We start from the raw sequence: 22,645 nt of genomic DNA, 5'->3' as shown, positions 1-22,645 counted from the left end.
TGTTGGGTTTGAGATATGAGTGGTCAGAGTGCTACTCAATTGTCAAGGTGCAAAGATGAAAAGCCAGGGTGTGCAGAGTGCAAAATATCTATGGTGATACATGAAATTTACCAAAATCCAGGGTGTGCAGGTGCACACCCTCACCTATAGCCAGCTCCGCCCCTGTGGGTGTGGCCCAAATGCACCTCTTACATCTACTTTGTTCTTGATGGTTATCATTTGTTAATTGGGTATCCAAACTTCTTTGTTGTGAGAAGCAAGTTGGAATTCTTGTTATGGTAAATATGATGATATGACTTTGTTTCATTCAAGTTTGTCTTACTGTCTCGAAACCCTATCTCGTTTAACTGATGCCCTATTTGTAATACAGAGGGAAGGATATGTTCCATGTCTTGGTCCTTTGCATGTGCGCTAAGAGTGTGCATCAACTGATCAACTCTCTGGATCTTGATAACTTACACACTTAGTTGATAAACTTTAGTAGTGAATTACTAAATTTGGGTGGTTTTGGCGGTATTACATGTGATAATCATGATAAGGTCTTTTCTGCACGGGTACTTAACAACATTAATGGCCCTTACATTCATTATGTCGATATCTCATGTTTGTTGCTAGCGTGTCAAGTAAGAATTAGAAGTCTCACATTATTGGTTGAGCTAAGGGATTTAAGGAGGTAAAATATAAAAATCTAGGGTTCGAATCCTAGGAAGCTGAGAAACGAGTTGCAACATAATGAAGGATACTCGTATAACTACAACCCATATAATGATAGTTGGAGAATTTCATACCATCACATTCAATTGTCATTGGATTAATTGAGATTTACTATGATAGTTAGATACTAAAGATGTTAAATTAAAACAAATAATTTTATTAATAAGAGTAAATCTCAATTAATCCAATGACAATTGAATGTGATGGTATGAAATTCTCCAACTATCATAGTTAGATACTAAAGATGTTAAATTAAAACAAATAATTTTATTAATAAGAATTGCATTATTTGAACACCAAAAAATGAATTGCATTATCTTTTGGACTTGTTTATTTCATCGAATTGATCAAAGGACCTATTGATCTATACAAAAGTCAAATACCTCATGTCTTCATGTCACCATATTTGTTCTTCTCTGTATGACAATAATGTAAACATAAATATATCAAGGTATTTTTTTAAATTACTTTGAAGAACTATGGATAATTTTTCAACACCCAATAAAAATATGAATTTAGAATACTGATATATTTATACTACTAGCAGCTAATGTATTTATACTACTACCAATACTATTTATCCACTCCATAAGTATGTGTCCAAAGTCTAGTATAAGTTTATCACAATATTAGCGAGTCTAAGCATTATCAAAACAACATTAGTAATTTTTCAGAAGAAAAAAAAACCACAATTTATCTCAGTCCACAAGAATTATTTAACAAAAATGTTATCTCATAAATATCAACACTTGTGCTCTTGATACTAGCATCGTATGATCTTTGCAGCTTTGGGGTAGAGGTGTCAATATCATGGGGCCTTGAAGTTTTGGCCCCAGCCCACATAGTAATGGGGCTTAAAAATCCACCAGATTAAAAGGCCCACATTCATGCAAGCCCATAAATCAAAAGCCCCCAAGCCCCAAAATTTCTATAAACATTTTCTTTTAAAGTTTTTTTAAAAAAAAAAAAAACTATTTTTAAAGTTTTTTTTTTAATTCAAAACAAATTATTTATACAAAATAACTTATTACGATTTCATTTTAAAAAACAACTTATTTATGCAAAACAACATATTTATGCAAAACAACTTATTTAAAACAGCTTATTTATACAAAATAGCTTATTTGTGCAAAACAGCTTACTCGAAACAACTTATTTATACAAAATAGCTTATTTGTGCAAAACAGCTTATTCAAAACAGCTTATTTATACAAAACAGCTTATTCCAATTTCATTTTAAAAAACAACTTATTCAAAAGAGCTTATTTATGCAAAACAACATATTTATGCAAAACAGCTTATTCGAAACAACTTATTTATACAAAATAGCTTATTTGTGCAAAACAGCTTATTCAAAACAACTTATTTATACAAAACAGCTTATTTGTGCAAAACAACTTATTTATACAAAACAGCTTATTCCGATTTCATTTTAAAAAACAACTTATTCAAAACAGCTTATTTATGCAAAACAGCTTATTCGAAACAACTTATTTGTACAAAACAGCTTATTTGTGCAAAACAGCTTATTCAAAACAACTTATACAAAACAGCTTATTCCGATTTCATTTTAAAAAACAACTTATTCAAAACAACTTATTTATGCAAAACAACATATTTATGCAAAACAACTTATTCAAAACAGCTTATTTATGCAAAACAGCTTATTCGAAACAACTTATTTATACAAAATAGCTTATTTGTGCAAAACAACTTATTCAAAACAACTTACTTATACAAAACAGCTTATTTGTGCAAAACAGCTTATTCAAAACAGCTTATTTATGCAAAACAACATATTTATGCAAAACAACTTATTCAAAACAACTTATTTATGCAAAACAGCTTATTCGAAACAACTTATTTATACAAAATAGCTTATTTGTGGAAAACAACTTATTCAAAACAACTGATTTATACAAAACAACTTATTTGTGCAAAACAGCTTATTCAAAACAGCTTATTTATGCAAAACAACATATTTATGCAAAACAACTTATTCAAAACAGCTTATTTATGCAAAACAGCTTATTCGAAACAACTTGTTTATACAAAACAGCTTATTTTTGCAAAATAACTTATTCGAAACAACTTATTTATACAAAAAACTTATTCAAAACAGCTTATTTGTGCAAAACAACTTATTTATGCAAAAACAACTTATTCGTAATAAGCAGTTTTGCATAAATAAGCTGTTTTGAATAAGTTGTTTTGCATAAATAAGATGTTTTGCACAAATAAGCTGTTTTGAATAAGCTGTTTTTGCATAAATAAGCTGTTTTTTTAAAAAAATAAGGTGTTTTGAATAAGTTGTTTTTTAAAATAAGATCGTAATAAGCTGTTTTGCATAAATAAGCTATTTTGAATAAGCTGTTTTTCATAGATAAGTTGTTTCGAATAAGCGGTTTTAAAAAAAAGTGATCCTAATAAGCTGTTTTGCACAAATAAGCTATTTTGTATAAATAAGTTGTTTCGAATAAGCTGTTTTGCATAAATAAGCTGTTTTGAATAAGTTGTTTTGCATAAATATTTTGTTTTGCATAAATAAATCTAACTTATTCCTAATCCTAGTTAACATTCCTAATAGCACTGCCAACCCGCCAACCCTAATTCTACTGTTTTTGGGCGCCAATCATTCCTGGCCATTGGATGCTAATCTTTGGGCGCCATTAACCGTTGATCAGATATGAGTATTGCTCAATCCCCCAATTGCATTGTAAATGACAAACAATTAATGTCAATCTATTTCCAATACTTAGTGTTGCATAATCCTCCTTTCTCTCTCTCCATCTCTATACGATTCTTCATCTCCACCCCTTTTCTCTGCACTCTCCCAATGCCACCGTCCACCCCCTTCTCTCTCCACGACCTTGCTGCCCTCACGGATATTCCTCACCGTCCTTCTCGCCGCACCACCACTTCTCCGCTGCCTAAGTTCTGCTCAAACCCGTTTCTGAAACTACGCCGCTGTTTCGAGAATTCTGTTCGACAACAACACTGAAAAACCAGAAGCAAAAGAATCGTGATGAATTGTGCAAGCCCAATAATAGTTTAGGGTTCAAGCTAGCACTAGAGGTGTTCACTGTTTGAATCAGTAACCTTCATCAACAATGGCTTCTTCGTTCTGTAAATCAGCGGCGAGAGCGACTTCAACTTCCTTCGCGAATCGTTCTAGAACCTTCGCTCAAAAACCTTCCATTCCGCTTCTGTTTTCTTCTCAAGCTCCTAACCGTTTCAAGGTAGAACAACATATTTTCCAGCTTCAATTATGGAAATGAATTTTTGTTGTCTTAATAACGTGTCTGTTTTTGAATGATTTTATCGGTTGTTGGAAGTGTTGAATCATTGATGCCTCTTCATACTGCCATTGCTGATGCTAGACTCACTTCTTATATTACTTCCAACTCCACTTGCTGGAGCATGCTTCCACAAGGTACTGATTTTTTTTAATTATTGTGACGACATTTTTTTTTCATTGTTAATTTTTCTTGCATTTACGTGATTATAGTTATTATTCTGTTTGATTATAAAAAATAAACATGTGTATGATATATGAGGTTTATGGAGTTGAATTATTAGTTTACATAATTTAAATATTATGTATTGTTATGGTTATGGCTGTTTCAGCAATTGATTGTCTAGGTTTTGCAATATTAAGTTGAATTCCTTTGAAAACATTTTCTATATATGATGCACTTTATTTTGTGAGTGATTATAACTTTATAAGCTGTTTTAGATTTTATTGATTAGAGATGAGAGGGGTATTCTTTGATTTGGTGAAATATGCATCAGACGAGAGGATGAGCTTTATTAGATAGATATAATGAGTTAAAGGATGGTGTAGAATTAAGATAAAGAGGTGAAACTTAGAAAACTCACCTCAGTTGGAGAAATGCTCTTCTTCTATAGCATTTCTGAACATTGTCTGTTCCAATTTTTTCTTTTCCCTTTCCTGTAATAAATGCAATAAGAGAAAATATGTTGGATTTTCAAAATCCATTATTTAGGTTCGTGCTGATAATTTTTCTTTTCCCTTTTATGACAAATCAACATGTTGTGGTGCTGCTGTTCTGTTTTAACAGGCAGTGTACATGTCAGTAGAGAAAAATAAGGACAAGCCATTAACACTAATGCTTCCTCCACCAAAATTTAAGCATAGTCCTCCTTTGATGTTGAACATGTACCGAGGAACTCAATTTGGACCCTATTTAAATTTTTTCCTATTGCTTTAATTTGTTATATTTGTATTTTTTTTTGTCCAATTCCTTTTTTAAACTTTGCTCATTTAATATTTTTCAAAATCATTCTACAGGATGCTAAACTTAGGCTGCTAATGTACGGTTTTGAGTTTCTGTGGTTTATATGTTGTTGATTTCATCTGAAGTAATCTTTTATATGTTTTGACTAAAATAGGAGCTAATGCTTGACTGCAAAATATGTATCTTGACTTCATTTGATCTTTATTTTTCTTCTTCTAACTTACCAATGGTTTCTTTTTCAAAGTTTAAATTGAATGGGTGGAAAGTCATTCAAAACAGGTTTGAGAGTTCCACAAATTTTTTTAGTAGTGCGCCAAGAATTGAGTCTCTAAATCTGGAAATGCATAATATTTGTTTTGTTTGAATATATTTATCTAAGTTATTATTTATGCAAGGGCATGCCATAGCAAACCAGTGCTAAGATAATGTAGTTTTAGTTAGGTTCTTTATCTTACTTTTAGTTTCAGTTTGGTCATAATATAGTCTCATTTTATATTCAGTTTGGTCCTTATGATCCCTTATTTTTTTTAAATTTAAGGATTATGAGTTGTGAGGATTGCAATTTCAAAAGAAAAACATTGTTGAATATGTGAGGGCAAAGGTGTCTTCTTGAGAGACTACCATTGAAGATAGATATTGACCTTTTCTGATTTATGTTTTTGGAGTTTTCATTCTTTACTACTACATGTTACTTCTACATGTATTCATTCTAAAGTTGTAGTATAAAGTTTCCAGCATCATGGGTCCTAAAACACATGTTACTAACTCATCATTTATCTTTATGTGATATTTATAATAAAAAAATTCAGATAGCAAAGCATTTGTAATTTTTTTGACAAGGCTCCAATCTAAAGACAGTATCATACATGCACCAATTATTTTTTTGAACTTTGGAAAGGCTTGAAAGTCCAATAGATCAAGATAAAGAAAAGAAATTACAGGAAAATGTTCAAGAGAGACATAAAAATGTTCATTAAAAATTTTCATGATGTATATGATTGTAAATTTATATCATTGTAGTATTATTGCAAGACTAAGATTCACTATTTTATTGAGCATGAAGAAACCCACACTGGCTTTCATTTGTAGTATTATATATTTTCATTTTGTTTTCGAGTGCTGATGCATTTAGCGCTTTTCTGTTTCAGTTGTAGGTCTCCTTGCATTTTTTGGGTTTTGGCTACCTTCCATGTTGTTTCCTGCAACTTTGTGTTGTGCACTGCATGACTGTTGTAAATTTTTCAGCTTGAGTTGGTTCTTTGGTTGTTTGTGTGGCTGCAATTGTGTTTGGCAGAGTTATCAGTTCAGGTTCACTTCTTCAGTCTTTGCTGATGTTGTTTTGTAGTTCTGCTGTTGTTTTGTTTTGCACTGGTTTTTTAGTAGACCGTCTGGTGTTGTTTATAAGTGTTGGCAGAGTTTGTAAGTGTTGGCAGAGTTTGGTTTTTGGGGTTGAATTATATTGGATTTGGTTTTATATGATTTTGGTAATTGTTATGTTGGCCTATTGTTGCTTATGCGGGTATGTAACTTTCCTCCACTTCTGTGAAGATACACTACATTTTTGCACTCTATTATTTTTGTTTCTAAAATAAATTTATGATTAGTGTTCTATACCTCACAAATATTTTCATGTTAATATATGTAGTTAAAATACATATATAGTTGGATTTGAAGATTCTATGGACATATGAAGATGGCAATTGTATGACTACTACATCAAATGTGGTCTTCTGCAATTTGTAATGATTCCGGTTGTTGGCCTGCCATGCTACTTTGGCACAGAAATAGGTAAATACTGAACTGATATTAAATAGAATTTGACATTTTGTTTCTCCATGGCTGCAGATGATAAATTAATTTGTTGATATGTTTGTCCAGGGCAAGGTTAGTATGAATCAGAAGTTATTGGTCGTATGTGCGTATTTCAAACCAATTATGTCAGACAAATGATGCTGAATTAAAGGGGATATATTTACTGTCATATTACTTATTGTTATGTTAGAGGTAAATAGGCAGATTGGATTTTAAAGGATGTTTATGGTTATTTGGGTATGTTGTTGTATACACTGTGAGTCCGTGACCTCTTATCACACTTTAATTTTTTGTTGTATTGCAGGTGAATTGAAAACTTCATGAAGGGAATTTCATGCCATCGCAATTACAAGACGGTTCCCAAAGTATATATATTTGACGTCTGTTTCATGATTTTGAAATTCCAATGTGGTTAGGCTTCACATGTTGAAAGTATATGTTTCATCTGTTAAGGATTTCATGTCTGTCATGGATCTCCTTAAGTTGTTTTTATATATACGTATGACCTTATTATATGTATTGCAAGCCTATTTGATGAAATTATTAATGCATGAAGCTATGCTTCAGTATTACTAAATTCTTCATCTTAATATTACCAAGTGCATATGATCACCTGATTATTTATTGGGTGCTAAGTGACCATGGTTTCATGTCAAAGTTATTTCAAGACCCATCATTTTATACATATATTTGAAGTCTATATAATGACATTCTTAATGCATTATGTTAAGAATTTTTTTATTTATTTAAGAAGCTAAACTAGCTCACCTAAATTGACACCGGTGATAATCAAACCTGAGACCTCGAGGAGCACACTCCCAGATCCCAAGCCAATACCACTGGGCCAACTCAAATGGGTTTATGTAAAGAAATATTAACTGCCGTTTTGGGTTATTATGTTACGTTACAGTGCTTTCTCTAAAAGTTGTGTAACCAATATTGTGGCGAGTCAACCAAATATTGTCAAACTCAATAATTTAATTGTTCGATTTTCTCACTTAACATGTACAATATTATCACACAAAAAAATAATAATTAAAATACAAGGTATTTTATATTTCTTCAACTTACATTTTTTACTATACATGACCCGGGCGGTAGCACGGGTAAAAGTACTAGTTGTTTTGAATAAGTTGTTTTTTGAAATGAAATCAGAATAAGCTGTTTTGTATAAATAAGCTGTTTTGAATAAACTGTTTTGCACAAATAAGCTGTTTTGTATAAATAAGTTGTTTTGAATAAGCTGTTTTGCACAAATAAGCTATTTTGTATAAATAAGTTGTTTCGAATAAGCTGTTTTGCATAAATAAGCTGTTTTGAATAAGTTGTTTTGCATAAATATGTTGTTTTGCATAAATAAGTTGTTTTTTAAAATGAAATCCGAATAAGCTGTTTTGTATAAATAAGTTGTTTTGAATAAGCTGTTTTGCACAAATAAGCTGTTTTGTATAAATAAGTTGTTTCGAATAAGCTGTTTTGCATAAATAAGCTGTTTTGAATAAGTTGTTTTTTAAAATGAAATCGAAATAAGTTGTTTTGTATAAATAAGCTGTTTTGCACAAATAAGCTGTTTTGTATAAATAAGTTGTTTTGAATAAGCTGTTTTGCACAAATAAGCTATTTTGTATAAATAAGTTGTTTCGAATAAGCTGTTTTGCATAAATATGTTGTTTTGCATAAATAAGCTGTTTTGAATAAGTTGTTTTTTAAAATGAAATTGGAATAAGTTGTTTTGTATAAATAAGCTGTTTTGAATAAGTTGTTTTGCATAAATATTTTGTTTTGCATAAATAAATTGTTTTGAATAAGTTGTTTTTTGAAATGAAATCATAATAAGCTGTTTTGTATAAATAAACTGTTTTGAATAAACTGTTTTGCACAAATAAGCTGTTTTGTATAAATAAGTTGTTTTGAATAAGCTGTTTTGCACAAATAAGCTATTTTGTATAAATAAGTTGTTTCGAATAAGCTGTTTTGCATAAATAAGCTGTTTTGAATAAGTTGTTTTGCATAAATATGTTGTTTTGCATAAATAAGTTGTTTTGAATAAGTTGTTTTTTAAAATGAAATCGGAATAAGCTGTTTTGTATAAATAAGTTGTTTTGAATAAGCTGTTTTGCACAAATAAGTTGTTTTGTATAAATAAGTTGTTTCGAATAAGCTGTTTTGCATAAATAAGCTGTTTTGAATAAGTTGTTTTTTAAAATGAAATCAAAATAAGCTGTTTTGTATAAATAAGCTGTTTTGAATAAGTTGTTTTTTAAAATGAAATCAAAATAAGCTGTTTTGTATAAATAAGCTGTTTTGCACAAATAAGCTGTTTTGTATAAATAAGTTGTTTTGAATAAGTTGTTTTGCACAAATAAGCTATTTTGTATAAATAAGTTGTTTGGAATAAGCTGTTTTTGCATAAATAAGCTGTTTTGAATAAGTTGTTTTGCATAAATAAGTTGTTTTGAATAAGTTGTTTTTTAAAATGAAATCGGAATAAGCAGTTTTGTATAAATAAAGTTGTTTTGAATAAGTTGTTTTGCACAAATAAGCTATTTTGTATAAATAAGTTGTTTCGAATAAGTTGTTTTGCATAAATAAGTTGTTTTGAATAAGTTGTTTTTTAAAATGAAATCGAAATAAGCTGTTTTAAATAAATAAGCTGTTTTGAATAAGCTATTTTGCACAAATAAGCTGTTTTGTATAAATAAGTTGTTTCGAATAAGCTGTTTTGCATAAATAAGCTGTTTTGAATAAGTTGTTTTTTAAAATGAGATCGGAATAAGTTGTTTTGCATAAATAAGTTGTTTTGAATAAGTGGTTTTTAAAAAGTCATTCTAATAAGTTGTTTTGCATAAATAAACTATTTCGAATAAGCTATTTGCATAAATAAACTGTTAAGAAAAAAAATTATAATATGGGGCTTTATTAGGCCCACAAATAAATAGATTTTATAGTGGGCTTGGCCCCAAATAATTCTTTTCAATTAGGGGGCTTTAATTTAGTGGGCTTGGTGGGGGCTTTTTTAAGTGGGCTTTGAAATTTGGGGCTCTATTGACACCTCTACTTTGGGGCCTCATACATACTTGCTTGTTACGTTAAAATGGATACATCATAGCAAAATGACACGTGGTCATTGGACCACGCATTCATGGCTGTATATTAGAGAAATTAGACATCTCTCCATGCATGCTATGTTCATAAAACTGATTTGAAAGTGGCTAATATTAAATTTCCATGTGCTTGCCCAAGTACTTATTAACTCTTGGGTTGTAATTGGCAGGTTGTAACTGTTTTATCTTTTATTTTTATAGAAAGTTGCAGTTGTTATCTTGTCAGTTTCAATAACTTTCATGGTTCCAATATTGTCAAACCATTCCCACTTTCAAATTCAATAGTCATCTCTCTTTTTTTTCAATGTGGCAACATGAATTGTACAACTTTTTTTTGGTTACATTGTGCGTGTTTTTCTTAGAAAATGGTGTGATGACTTGTGACTTTGAAAGAATTAAATTTATTAAACTTTCGTATGCTTCCTCGAAACTACTACCTCCGTCCCTAATTATAGGGCATTTTTGAAAAAATAACGGAAATTAAGATAGTGGATATTTATATTAAATATGTTTGTAATTACTATTATTTTTACAATTTTATCCTTTAAGAGGGAGAGTTGGTTTATGTTTTGAATATGTTATTTACTGTTGATTGAAGAAAAAAAATGTATAATAAATAGGGGCATGTATGTAAAGAAATAATTAATGTAGTTGGAAATAGCAAAATGGTCTTATAAAAAGGGACAAAAAAATTCTCAAAAAGGTCTTATAATTAGGGACGGAGGTAATACATATCTTATCATTGACTCGAATTTTTAAGTTGACTTGATGAAACTACCTTGTTCATGCTTCTTCGTTTCCTTCCATTTTCTTGTTAAACTTCATAGTGGTCGGTCCCATTCATTTAGGCATTGTTTTTTCTATGGGTAGGTAGCAAATCAATTCTCACTCTACATATTACGGTATTACGGGTAGCACTTGGGTGACATTGTGGTTAGTTACATTGACAAATCACAATGTCACAAGTGTACAAACAAAAAAAAAACATTGTGAAAGAGAGCGAAGAAAGCCACTTGTGACATTGTGGTTGACCAATATCACCAATATCACCAACCACAATATCACTTAAGTGTTATCCACAGATTACCTAACAACTCATCATATATCCGGTCAAAATTAATTTCCATATATATCTTATTGTGAAGAAAAATTTGAACACATCTTTTGAATACACCCGTGAAAAGGAAATAAGAATAATTAAATAATACTCCATTCCTCCCAAAGTATAAGTAAAAAAAATCAAATCATATTTATTAAGAAAACTATAAAATAAGAATTAGAAGTATAACTTTTTTTCGTTTTCTTTGAAATAAGTTTTATAGAAAAATGTAAAAACAATTTTCATTGATTATTGCTTATGAAGAAAATGGAAGAAAGAAAAAATTGAATGTAATTTGCATTTAATTGCATAAGAATAAACAAAAGTTTTTTCAATGTGGCAATATGAATTGTACACCTTTATTTGCTAATTTTCTCACATAAGAATTATACCCTCAATAATTTGGGTACTATAATAGTATAATTTATGAAATAGTCATTTATTTGTTCTAATTCATTTTAAATGAATTCTACAAACTTAACTAAACTCATGGTCACCACATTACATGACAATACAAGTAGTGTGACAAGCAAGCAACTGTGGTTATGTGGTCTTTTGCATGTGGTCAAAAGTCCAAGCTGTTTCTGAAACAGTGTACTATGAAAAAGACATGCAAGTCTCATTCAAGATCAACTATCAGCATCTCATGATCATATTTTGTCCTTATACGTAACAAACACATGAGAAACAAATGTTCCTAGCCTATATGTATATACAAGACCAATAGAGTTTAAACAAAGAAACACAGTAGTTCAAAGTAGAAGAGAAAAAGAAGAAGAAAAAAAACCAAACATGTTTGAACTTTGGGGTCTAATAGGTTCAAAGCTTGCAAGCTTAATGTTTATATGGGCTATGATTCAAAGTTATTGTCCTCATCAAGTTCATGCACTCATTGAGAAATTCTCAGAGAAATTAGCCAACTTTTGTTACCCTTTTGTTGAGGTTAGATTCTTTGAGAACATTGGTGATTACATGAGAACCAATGAAGCTTTCTTATACATTGAAAACTACTTAACATCTAAATCAACCAACCAAGCAAAGAAACTTCAAGGTGAATATGCGAGAAAGTCTTTAGTTCTAAAGATGGATGAAAGACAAAAGTTTTATGATGAGTTTGAAGGGGTTAAGTTTGTTTGGAGTCTAATCAAGATTGTCCCTAACACAAATTCTGTTTCATTCTATCCAGCTTCAGACAAAAGATTCTACCTTCTCACATTTCATCGCAGTCATCGCGATTTTGTTGAGAAATCTTACCTTAACCATGTTTTGGAACAAGGTAAGGAGATTGGTTTGAGTAAGAGGCAGAGAAAGCTTTACACAAATTGCACAGGTAATGGTGAATATGAAAGGGGAGGTAAGTGGAGTCATGTGATATTTGAACATCCATCTTCTTTTGAGACAATTGCAATGAATCCTAAAAAGAAGAAAGAGATTGTTGATGATCTTGTTACATTCAGTAAGGCTAAAGAGTATTATGCGAAAATTGGTAAGCCTTGGAAGAGAGGCTATTTGCTTTATGGTCCTCCTGGAACAGGAAAATCATCACTAGTTGCTGCTATTGCTAATTTTTTGAAGTATGATATTTATGACATTGAGTTAACCAATGTGAAAAATAATGCTGAGTTAAGGAAACTTTTGATTGGAATCACGAGTAAATCTGTTGTGGTTATTGAAGATATTGATTGTTCGCTTGATCTTACCGGTCAGAGGAAGACAGATTCGGAGAATGACAGAGAAAAAGAGGACAAAAATGAGGAGGTGAATCAAGTTGCTGCTGCTTCTCTGCAGGGATTACAAGCAGCAGATAAAGCAAAGAACAAAGCAAGTCAGGTAACACTTTCTGGGTTATTGAATTTCATTGATGGGATTTGGTCTGCTAGTACTGGTGAGAGATTGATTATATTCACTACTAACTATGTGGAGAAACTTGATCAAGCTTTGATTCGTCGTGGACGAATGGACATGCATATTGAGTTGTCTTATTGTGGTTTTGATGGATTCAAAATGCTGGCAATGAATTATCTGAGTATTGAATCTCATCCTTTGTTCGAGATGGTTCGGTCCTTGTTGGAAGAGACTAACATGACTCCAGCTGATGTTGCTGAAAACTTGATGCCTAAGGTAGCTGATGAAGATGTTGAGGCATCATTAGAGAGGTTGATCCAAGCACTTAGAACCTCTAAGGAAGAGGCTGAGATGAAAGCTAAGAAAGAAGCAGAGATGAAGGCTGAGAAAGAAGAAGGGACAGGTGAAGAGGATTCATCAGAGAAGGAGGCAGAAGATGCAGAAGACAAGAAGCCTAAGGAAGAGAATGCCAATGAAAATTCCTAGGCAATATTGCTGGTTATTTTATATTAGAGTCTTATTAAAACATTAGTATGAATCTCTATTTCTATGCTTACATTAGAGTCTTAATTTACACTATTATAAGTTAGATTAATATGCTAAGGTTGAAACATTGTTGGTGGTTATGCTGAATTACAAACTCAACAACTATTTAAAAGATGGTTAACAATGTTGAATTATAAATATTTTTAGTTTGCAGTGCAAGTTTTATGTGTGTGCTTTTATATGTTTGTTGATAACTGGTAAACTATTTTGTTTTGTTCTTCTGATACCATATTGCCATACTATTCTGCAAGTCATTAAATAAATAGTTTTTAGTTTAAAGAACTTTGTTATGTGAGCTTCTATCCTAAGTATTAAAATATTATTATAAATATTTCTTTGAGGAATATGGTTACACATCTATCCTCCTCAGGTACTATTTTAAATAAACAGTAATACTTTAGGTTCTTTTGGACATTAAAATCTCATTTTCATATTGGCCTTGACATGAAGAAATAAATAAATAAATGAAATGACACATAATGAAGCACCATTTTTTTTTAATAATAAAAGCCAGGTCTGATTTCATCTTATCTGATGCCTTTTCAACCTTTCCTAGGACCAAACAAAAAGGAAATGATGTAATACAAACAAGTCATGATCCATAATACCTACCCCCAAATAACCTTAACTCATTTGCTGCATTTTCTTATGTGTGACTAAGTGTAGAGTAAGACTCACATTCACTGATAAGTCGATAGACACTCGAACGTAGAGAGGAGTGGAGCGAGCGTATTCTTGGTTTCTATCAAGAAGGTCGGGGTGTGGCGGGCAAAGGCCCTTCCGTAATTTATGGCAACTACTCTATTGTCGGAGACGTAGACACAATCGGCCAAACTACATGATCAATTTTTTTTTATGCATTTATTTATCAGTTTTCTTTAAGGTCTAACACCAAAAAAAGTCATGAGTCGGTTGCAATTACTTTTATCAGTTTTCTTTAAGGTCTAACACCAAAAAAAGTCATGAGTCGGTTGCAATTACATTACATTAGTACACATCAATCAAAGAGAAATTGACTTCAACTTTTTTGGCCGACATGTGAAGATATAGACAAAGATGCCAATCAACTTTTTTTGTATAATAGCCACATAACATTATTCACAAAGGATAAATAAACAAGTTTTCTAAGGAGTAATGGTATTTTGACATCCATTTGATGACAACTTTGTTGACAACCTTGTTTTTCTCACTTCTTATTGGTCAAAAACAATGGGGAGAGAAAAAGGAAGAGAGAGGATAACAACATCATGTGAGTATGAGAGAGAAAGTTGTCCAAAAGTTGTCAAAAAGTGGTTGTCAAAATATCATTTCTCTTTTCTAAGATACACACGTGGACAAATTGGACATGATCTCATGTCCTTCACCTTTTTATAAGACAAAGCTGGAAAACCATTTCTAAATTCACATTATGTTTGTGCAATAGAAAGAGCTTAAAAAAAGGTAGAAGTGAAATCTGAAGGAAAAAAAAATGAAACAAGGTGACATGTTTGCTCAAATAGGATCCATAATTGCTTCCTTGATGTTTGTTTGGGCTATTTTTCAACAATTTTTTCCCTATCAACTTAGGAACCAAATTGAGAAATACTCACAAAAATTGGTTACTTTTATCTACCCTTACATCCAAATCACATTTCATGAGTTCACTGGTGAAAGACTCATGAGAAGTGAAGCCTATTCTTCCATAGAGAATTACCTTAGCACCAAAGCATCAACACAAGCAAAGAGACTCAAAGGTGACATAGCTAAGAATAATCAAGCACTTGTTCTTAGCATGGATGATCATGAAGAAGTAGGTGATGAATTCAATGGAGTTAAACTTTGGTGGGCTAGTGGCAAAAATATATCCAAACAAAATTCATTTTCACTTCATCACAACATAGATGAAAAAAGGTACTACAAACTCACTTTCCATAAACACAATAGAGATGTGATTTTAGGTACATATCTTAATTATGTACTAAAAGAAGGTAAAGCAATTAAGGTGAGAAATAGACAAAGGAAACTTTATACTAATAGTGGATCTTATTGGAGCCATGTTGTGTTTGAACATCCTTCAACATTTGAAACATTAGCAATGGATTTGGAGAAGAAGAAAATGATCATTGATGATCTTATTACATTTAGTAAAGCTGGTGAGTTCTATGCAAGAATTGGAAGGGCTTGGAAAAGAGGTTATTTACTTTATGGTCCTCCAGGGACTGGAAAGTCAACAATGATTGCTGCCATGGCAAATTTGTTAGGCTATGATCTTTATGATCTTGAATTGACTGCTGTTAAGGATAACACTGAGTTGAGGAAGCTTTTGATTGAGACATCAAGTAAGTCTATAATTGTGATTGAAGATATTGATTGCTCACTTGATTTGACTGGTCAAAGGAGGAAGAAAAAGGAGAGAAAGGAAGAGGAGGAAGAGAAGGATTCAAGGGAGAAAAAAGGTGGAATTATGGAGGAAAGAGATGGAAAAACTAGTAATGTTACACTTTCTGGACTATTGAATTTCATTGATGGATTATGGTCTGCATGTGGAGGTGAAAGACTAATAGTTTTCACAACAAATTATGTGGAGAAATTGGATCCTGCATTGGTTAGAAAAGGTAGAATGGATAAGCATATAGAGTTATCATATTGTGGATTTGAGGCATTCAAGATGTTGGCTAAGAATTATCTTAATATTGAATCACATAATTTGTTTGGAACAATATGTGAATTGTTGAAGGAAGTTGAAATCACTCCAGCTGATGTTGCTGAGCATTTGATGCCAAAGACTGCTTCTGGTGATGCAGAAATTTATTTGAAAAGTTTGATTCAAGCACTTGAATTGGCAAAAGAAGAAGCTAGGGTGAAATCAGTGGAAGATGCAAAGAAACTATGAAGCATCTTTCAAGCATGATTTTCATTGGCATCAATGTATGATTCATCAGCCAAAACAGCCAGAAAGTTAGAAACTAGACATCAACTTGATGCTGAGTATAGTAGTATATGGAAATGGATGGTCTGCACTTACACAATATCACAACTATAGATTTGAACCGTCCGATCTTAAATCCCGACTTTGTATTTTGGATTGATTTACAAAGTCAGAAATACAAGTCATCTGATCATGATCGGATGGATGAAATTGTGTAACTGCGCATGAATGCACGACTTTCCCAACTTCCAAAAATCCAATTCCTTTGTCTATCAAGATATAGAGTAAAGGGGTGTAATAGTGTAAGAAAAGATGGTAAATTGATAAAAGTATACTAGAGCTTATCGTATGAGAAACTTACTTTATATATTCTATTGTACGCAAGCATGCACTTAGTGCACGAATTAGTGAAAAGTTGAAGTAAAGAGAACTTTAAAAATTGTTGGACTTGGAAAGCATTAAGAAAAGGTAAGCAATATTTCAACATGAAACATCTAGGAATTCTAGGACAACATTTTCATTGGCTAATGTGATTTTTTTTTTAATTCCCACATTGAATTGTTATCTCTCTTGTAAATTCCAATGTTCTATTTCTTCAAACAATAATAGCAACCAAGTAATTTTTTACAACAACAAAATTAATAAAGTAATTTTTACAGCAAAAATAAAATAATAAAATATTTTTTACAACAACAAAAAAAAAAAAAATAAAGAATTTTTACAAACTTCATTTTCCTTTTACACATTAAGTTGATTAAAATAAACAATTGATTCACGTGTAAGTCGAGGGAAAGAATATCATGGAATTTGAATCAAGTCATGGTGGGACTCTGGATTTGATGTGATGATACACCAAAAAAATGGTATATATTAGAGGGTTCAAGGCCTCCATAGAGTTTTCTGTGCACATAAGATACCCTCTTTTTCCTGGTAGAAAGTCATTCTGATTTCCCATTGCATACTTCTCAATATTTCCTCCAATGCATTTAGGACTTCAACTTTATCACGTATGATCGTCAACCCTCCTGGCCGTAAGATACGGTCCATCTCAACAACAATCGACACAGGTTGCTTGCACCTGCAAATTTATTGTTAAAAGCAATTTGGTCACAGGTCTCAACTAAGTGCATTTGCAAGAGTTAATTTACATATTAAGATTTATGTTATGACATAAACCTCTGCGTAAGTGATCGAGATACATTATAAAAATAGTCTACAAGATTATGACCTGTGCATAAGTTTTTTCAGCTTAGTTCAACAAACTTCCTATTGTAACTTATGGAAATAACTTGCAACAAATACGAAAACAGTTCAATCATATTCCCATTTTAACTATAGAAATAACTTATACGCAAACGCTAGTATAATGGTTATGGAAGAACATCAAGAGAAAGATAAGTACAACAATACTGGTAAAATTTCCCGAATACCTGCTTTTGAGGCGTGAGAACAAATGATCAGCATGCAGAAGGTCATAAGTTCTTGGATAAGTACCAAAAGACTCGCACCAATCGTGATAGACGCCAAAAAATCCCCGTTCAAAAATTATGGGAAGCGTATCCGGTGCATGGACAGGTACTACATTCATCACCCAAACGTTATGTTTAGATAGAGCTGCAGCTAATCTGTATTTTCATAGGAGAATTAATTAAATTTTATTCATGTTTCTAACAAGATGTTGGAAATCATTCAATGGAATAAAATTACATGTGTATTAAATATGTAATGATGTACTAAATATAAGCAAAAAAGTACATGTATTTGGTTCACATTTGGACCAGATACATGTATGGTTTTTCCTTATATTTAAGTCCGGAATGGTATCAAAGGAAAATGCAGCTCACTTATTGATGCAACGAACTTAAAATCAAGTGGTTTTGCTGGCATACCCTCCATAGATGGATTTCATGTCCATTACATTCCTGATATTTGTCCAGTTAATGCCCATTCCATTGAGATATGACTTGTTAACTATGGCGTTCCAATGGTTGGTGTCCGCGATCAATTTCTCCTTATTGTTCATCCAGTCAGGAAAAGTTTCGAGCCTCTTCGGCCATTCCTCAGGCCACTCTGCCCCATGCTGTTCAATTCCAATTGGAATGGTGTGCAAACAAGTCTTGATTGGAACATGCCTATTTAAAAATGATGAAAAATAACCTATTATTAATAAACAACCTTAAGCTGATTAGAAACAAGTCCTCAACTAATGTTTCAGCAGCATACCAGACTGCGTCGGGATTTTCATTTTCTTTGCAAATTGGTGGGATCTTCTTCCTTCTCAATTCGTATATGTCATTTCCTTCAGGCTTTTGATATATTCTAACTCCAACTTCACCAACATCATCACTTTTATGTGCCAGAACATTCCAACAAATAGAGGCTGTCAGTGCGGTCATGGCTGAAACAGAGAAGAAATGTTACTTTTCTTTGTGTGAGTTGTATGCATTTCCACTTATAAACTCACACTACAAAAGTTGTTAGTCATCCGTTTCAAGGTTACTCAGGTCACGCTTCAGATGTTCAGTCTTAGGCGAGATAAGGTCTGAAAATGAGTTTATAAGCGGGAGGCATCTCTCACCCTACAAGCCGATTTTGTAAGCAGGATTAGCCCACATAAAAACCTAAGCTGGTACATTAGGCCACCCATTATCAAGCCCCTCAAGTCATGCGTAACCATTCATGGGGCGTCGGAGGTGACAAGAGTCTCACATTAGATGAAATATGGACCGAAATTGATTTATAAGTGAGAGACATCCTCATCATACAAGTCGGTTTTGTAGGGTTGAGTTAGGCTCAACTCAAATTTTAAGAATAACGAATTTATTATTTCAAGGTTCATTTGTTTGATTCTAGGTTCATGATTTATGTATTGCATTTTGTATTCTAGGAGATGACCATTATTTGATTTGTGATTATTTAAAAGGTTAACTCAATTAAGTCAATGATAGAATTATGTAAGGAGCTTATAAATATGTATGTCAGTCATGAACAATTCAAGAACATTAAAGTGAAGTAATTCAGTTTTCAATTACAGGTCTCTTTTCCACGCGTTTCTCTTGTCCTTATGTATTTAATTAACTGTTTTCTTTCGTGACTGTTTGACTTCACACTTGGTTGTTTGACCCAGTTAATACTCTTGTTTTATCACACAAACTGCATAGTCAATTTTTCAACGAACATTAGTACCACCCTTTACATACACCTGGTTAAATATCGTGTTTTTGCTAAAACATATGATAAGCAAACAGAATTTGTGTCAAGCTAGCAGTACCATGATAACCATGCTTAAAATCAGAGGGGAAAAACCGAGAATGAATCACAAGAAACATAGTTCCTTTATTTCATCAATGAGTGCACTTTTTTATTCAAAATTGAGACAAACCTTCTTCTTCTTCAATGCTATCATGTTTAGTTGACATGATGAAGTATCCACCAGGTCTTAGAATCCGATTCATCTCCAGTAGAAGTTTACCCCCTGAAAAAAAAAATGAAAGGATGGTTCAAGCTATTGTTGTAATAATCAAATAAATAGAATCTGTAGAAGAAAATTTCATCTTAAAAATACCAAAATTATAGACTGGAATACAAACCATTGGAATGCCAAGGTATGCTGCAACGTGCACAATTTATAGCATCAAAAACTTGACTTGGAAAAGGAAGTCTCCTTCTAGCAAAAGGGCTAACCAATGTTGGGAAGCCGCGCTCGAGTGCCACTTGAGCTAAGTCCACTAGGTCATCTTTCAAGCCAAGTGACAATGTTAAAACACCCTTATCGAAGAGAGCAGCTGCGAAGCTTGAATCTGTACATCCAATGTCCAGGACAACACGAATATTTTTACCCCACTCAATGTCTGGTACCATCTATAATTTTCAGGACAAGTTTCAAGATGTTTGCAAAGATGGTGGCAGTGAATATTAACAAAAAAAAAAAATCTGTTGAGTTGAAAATCATAAACAGTTGTTACGAAGCAAATCATAAACAAGTCAAACCTAGAAATCACAGTGCCACAGAGATACATTTTCATCTCGTCATATCCAAAGAAATGAGACTATGTTTTGGAAACTGAAATTATCCATTATTAACTAATGTTCTATCATTTGCAATACAATGATTATGTTTAAGAGGAACCAACAAACAAGCATCATTCTAATAGAAATCTCACCTCTTCAATCGACTCAAGATAGTGCTGAATCCCTCCCAAAAATTCTGACTGGTTTTGAGGGAAAGTAAGATATTCTCCAGAATCCACCAACCAACGATGTTTTTTAATATATGCAGCTAGTTTCGGGTGTGCAACATTCTTATAAAATATCTGCACTGACGCCAAATGTTACTGTGAGATAACAAAGAAGCACCAAACCAATCCAACACTTAAGGCTAGACTAGATAAACTTCTAAATGAACATCAACAACAGCCGAGCCTTATCCGACTAATAAATGAAAATTTACTGAAAAATTAATATTAAAAGCCTCTTGCAATATCTACATGTTTTTTAAACAATAGTTTCAAAAAGAAAATAGCTTCTCTATATCAATGCATATGCTATCTCTAACTTCTCAATAAATCCTAGTAGAAGCTTATAGGGATTATATCAAAAATGAAGAATCATAAACTCATAAGTATCATAATCTAGAAGCTAATCCAAACCAGACCCTAGTAGGCTAAACAACTTAATTAAGTGCTTATAACGTAAGCAATTATATGATAATGGCTTATGTATAAGATATTTCTATAACAAAAGATAAGATAAAGTTAAACTATTTTCATAAGCTTATTTGAGAGTTTATGGGAATAAGTTAAAACAGCTTATGAGCATGTCATAAGTTGTTTCCATTAGCTCTCGCAAACAGTCTCACAAGTTCTCATGCTAATAAATAAGCTCAAATAATCTAATTCAAATGTGCCCTAAATTCTCCATACTATAAGCTTATATGGATTATTTCACAAGTGAAAAATCATTAACACATAACCTCCAACAATCTAAAAGCTAATCCAAACTAGACCTTAAATATAACATACTTTTCATATACCTTCAATTTGCTCTCAGGCCACGGCACCGGAGACTCATAACCATCAAGAGGAAGAGAAACCATACACATGAAGGGCATCCTTGGACAACTCCTCTCCGTGTGCCGGTACTGCACCTTTCCACCACCTACTTCGATATCAATGCAAGGAATATAGTTATGCTTGCTTCTAGTATTGCACATTTTCCATCTATAGTTAACATTTGATTCAAACAAAGGTCCTTTCACTTTTCCCTTCTTTGTTTTCTTTAACTCTTCCAATATCTCAGAATCTTCATCGACGGATTCAGCTGAATCATCACCACCAACAACATCAGAATCCAAATCAACTTCACTCTCATGATCCAATCCTTCTTCTTTATCTTCCAACTCTTTTTCACCTTCTTCCTCTTTCTCCAATGACCCTTGATTCACATTCTCTTTATTATTATCCTCCTTCTTATGCACACGTTTCTTTCCACGCGCCACTTCTTTCTTATGAGGGCGCGTAGAAGAAGAATTTGAAGATGACCCATCATCAATCTTTTTCTCATCACTCTTATGAAATTTATGATCTTTCTCCACTTCCACACGTTTTTCTGATTTTGGTGTTGGTTTTTTAACATTGGAAGAAGAAGAAGAAGAAGAAACAGGTTCTGAAATATCTTCAAAACTTTCCCTTTGAAAACTAACAGAAGAAGATGAAGAAGAAAACACAGTCCAAACAAAAATAAAACAGAGACCCAAAATTGTTACAGCTGTCATCTTCACCCATAACCCAGTTGGTCTTTTAGCTTGACGAGGTATAATAGCCATAGCTAACTCAATGCGTCACCGAGTTTTCAAAGAAAAAAAAAGATTACTGAGTCATTGTTTTGAGTTTAGCTTTGTGAAGCAGAAATGGCAATGATTTTTGAATAAGCATATGAATCTGAATCTGAAGGTGATCTGAACAATAAGAAAGTGATGGAATTCGAAAGTGGATGGATGAAGAAATGAATTGGGAAAGGAAAGAGGGAATGAAGAAGAGAAGTTGGTTGGAGTGTCGTGAAACAGATCGTGTTGTTTGAGGTTTGATGTGTTTAAGGATGGATGTAGAGAGTAGAGACAGACAGTAATATGAAGTCAGCTTCTTACAGCTCTAGTTAATAATCTAGAACTAGGATATTTATATGTCAAAGAAAAATATAACTAGATATTTATTTATCTTGAATTTTTTTATGACAAGGGTATTAATCAATCATCTCCTAGTTTGGTTTTTATGGAACCATTTTTATTTATAAAAAAAAAAAATTGTGATTATGTGAAAAAAATTTGGTTTCAAAGAGAGGTGTTTGCGGTGCAGTTTAA

General features: G+C 32.3%; 2 protein-coding genes, 1 long non-coding RNA gene and 1 pseudogene across 4 annotated transcripts; 3 read left to right on the top strand and 1 right to left on the bottom strand.

Moving 5' to 3' along the window:
* The first annotated feature begins 5,089 nt into the window (after positions 1–5,089).
* On the top strand, positions 5,090–7,460 carry LOC146951877 (uncharacterized). The gene is made up of 3 exons (XR_015006896.1): positions 5,090–6,761; positions 6,852–6,977; positions 7,090–7,460. It is a non-coding gene; the product is annotated as an uncharacterized LOC146951877 (long non-coding RNA).
* Positions 7,461–11,625: 4,165 nt separating this feature from the next.
* Positions 11,626–13,538, top strand: LOC146951876 (AAA-ATPase At3g28510 pseudogene; annotated as a pseudogene). The gene has a single exon (XR_015032576.1). The product of XR_015032576.1 is annotated as an AAA-ATPase At3g28510 pseudogene (transcript).
* A 956-nt stretch (positions 13,539–14,494) lies between these two features.
* LOC146951875 (AAA-ATPase ASD, mitochondrial-like) lies at positions 14,495–16,726 on the top strand. Its single transcript, XM_085756061.1, has one exon. The coding sequence runs from the start codon at positions 14,848–14,850 to the stop codon at positions 16,249–16,251; it is 1,404 nt and encodes a 467-aa protein (XP_085612187.1). The 5' UTR covers positions 14,495–14,847; the 3' UTR covers positions 16,252–16,726.
* A 127-nt stretch (positions 16,727–16,853) lies between these two features.
* Positions 16,854–22,438, bottom strand: LOC146951874 (S-adenosyl-L-methionine-dependent methyltransferases superfamily protein). The gene is made up of 8 exons (XM_085756046.1): positions 21,320–22,438; positions 20,451–20,600; positions 19,878–20,148; positions 19,670–19,762; positions 18,511–18,685; positions 18,177–18,419; positions 17,718–17,912; positions 16,854–17,365 (listed from the first exon to the last, which is right to left on the bottom strand). The coding sequence occupies exons 1-8, from the start codon at positions 22,109–22,111 to the stop codon at positions 17,167–17,169; spliced, it is 2,118 nt and encodes a 705-aa protein (XP_085612172.1). The 5' UTR covers positions 22,112–22,438; the 3' UTR covers positions 16,854–17,166.
* Positions 22,439–22,645: the final 207 nt, after the last annotated feature.

This window comes from Medicago sativa, chromosome 1 (assembly GCF_051527215.1).
Source record: "Medicago sativa cultivar Bolivia chromosome 1, Bolivia_mono, whole genome shotgun sequence".
In the NCBI taxonomy this organism is placed as follows: domain Eukaryota; kingdom Viridiplantae; phylum Streptophyta; class Magnoliopsida; order Fabales; family Fabaceae; genus Medicago; species Medicago sativa.
This window is presented reverse-complemented; position numbering and strand designations above follow the sequence as displayed.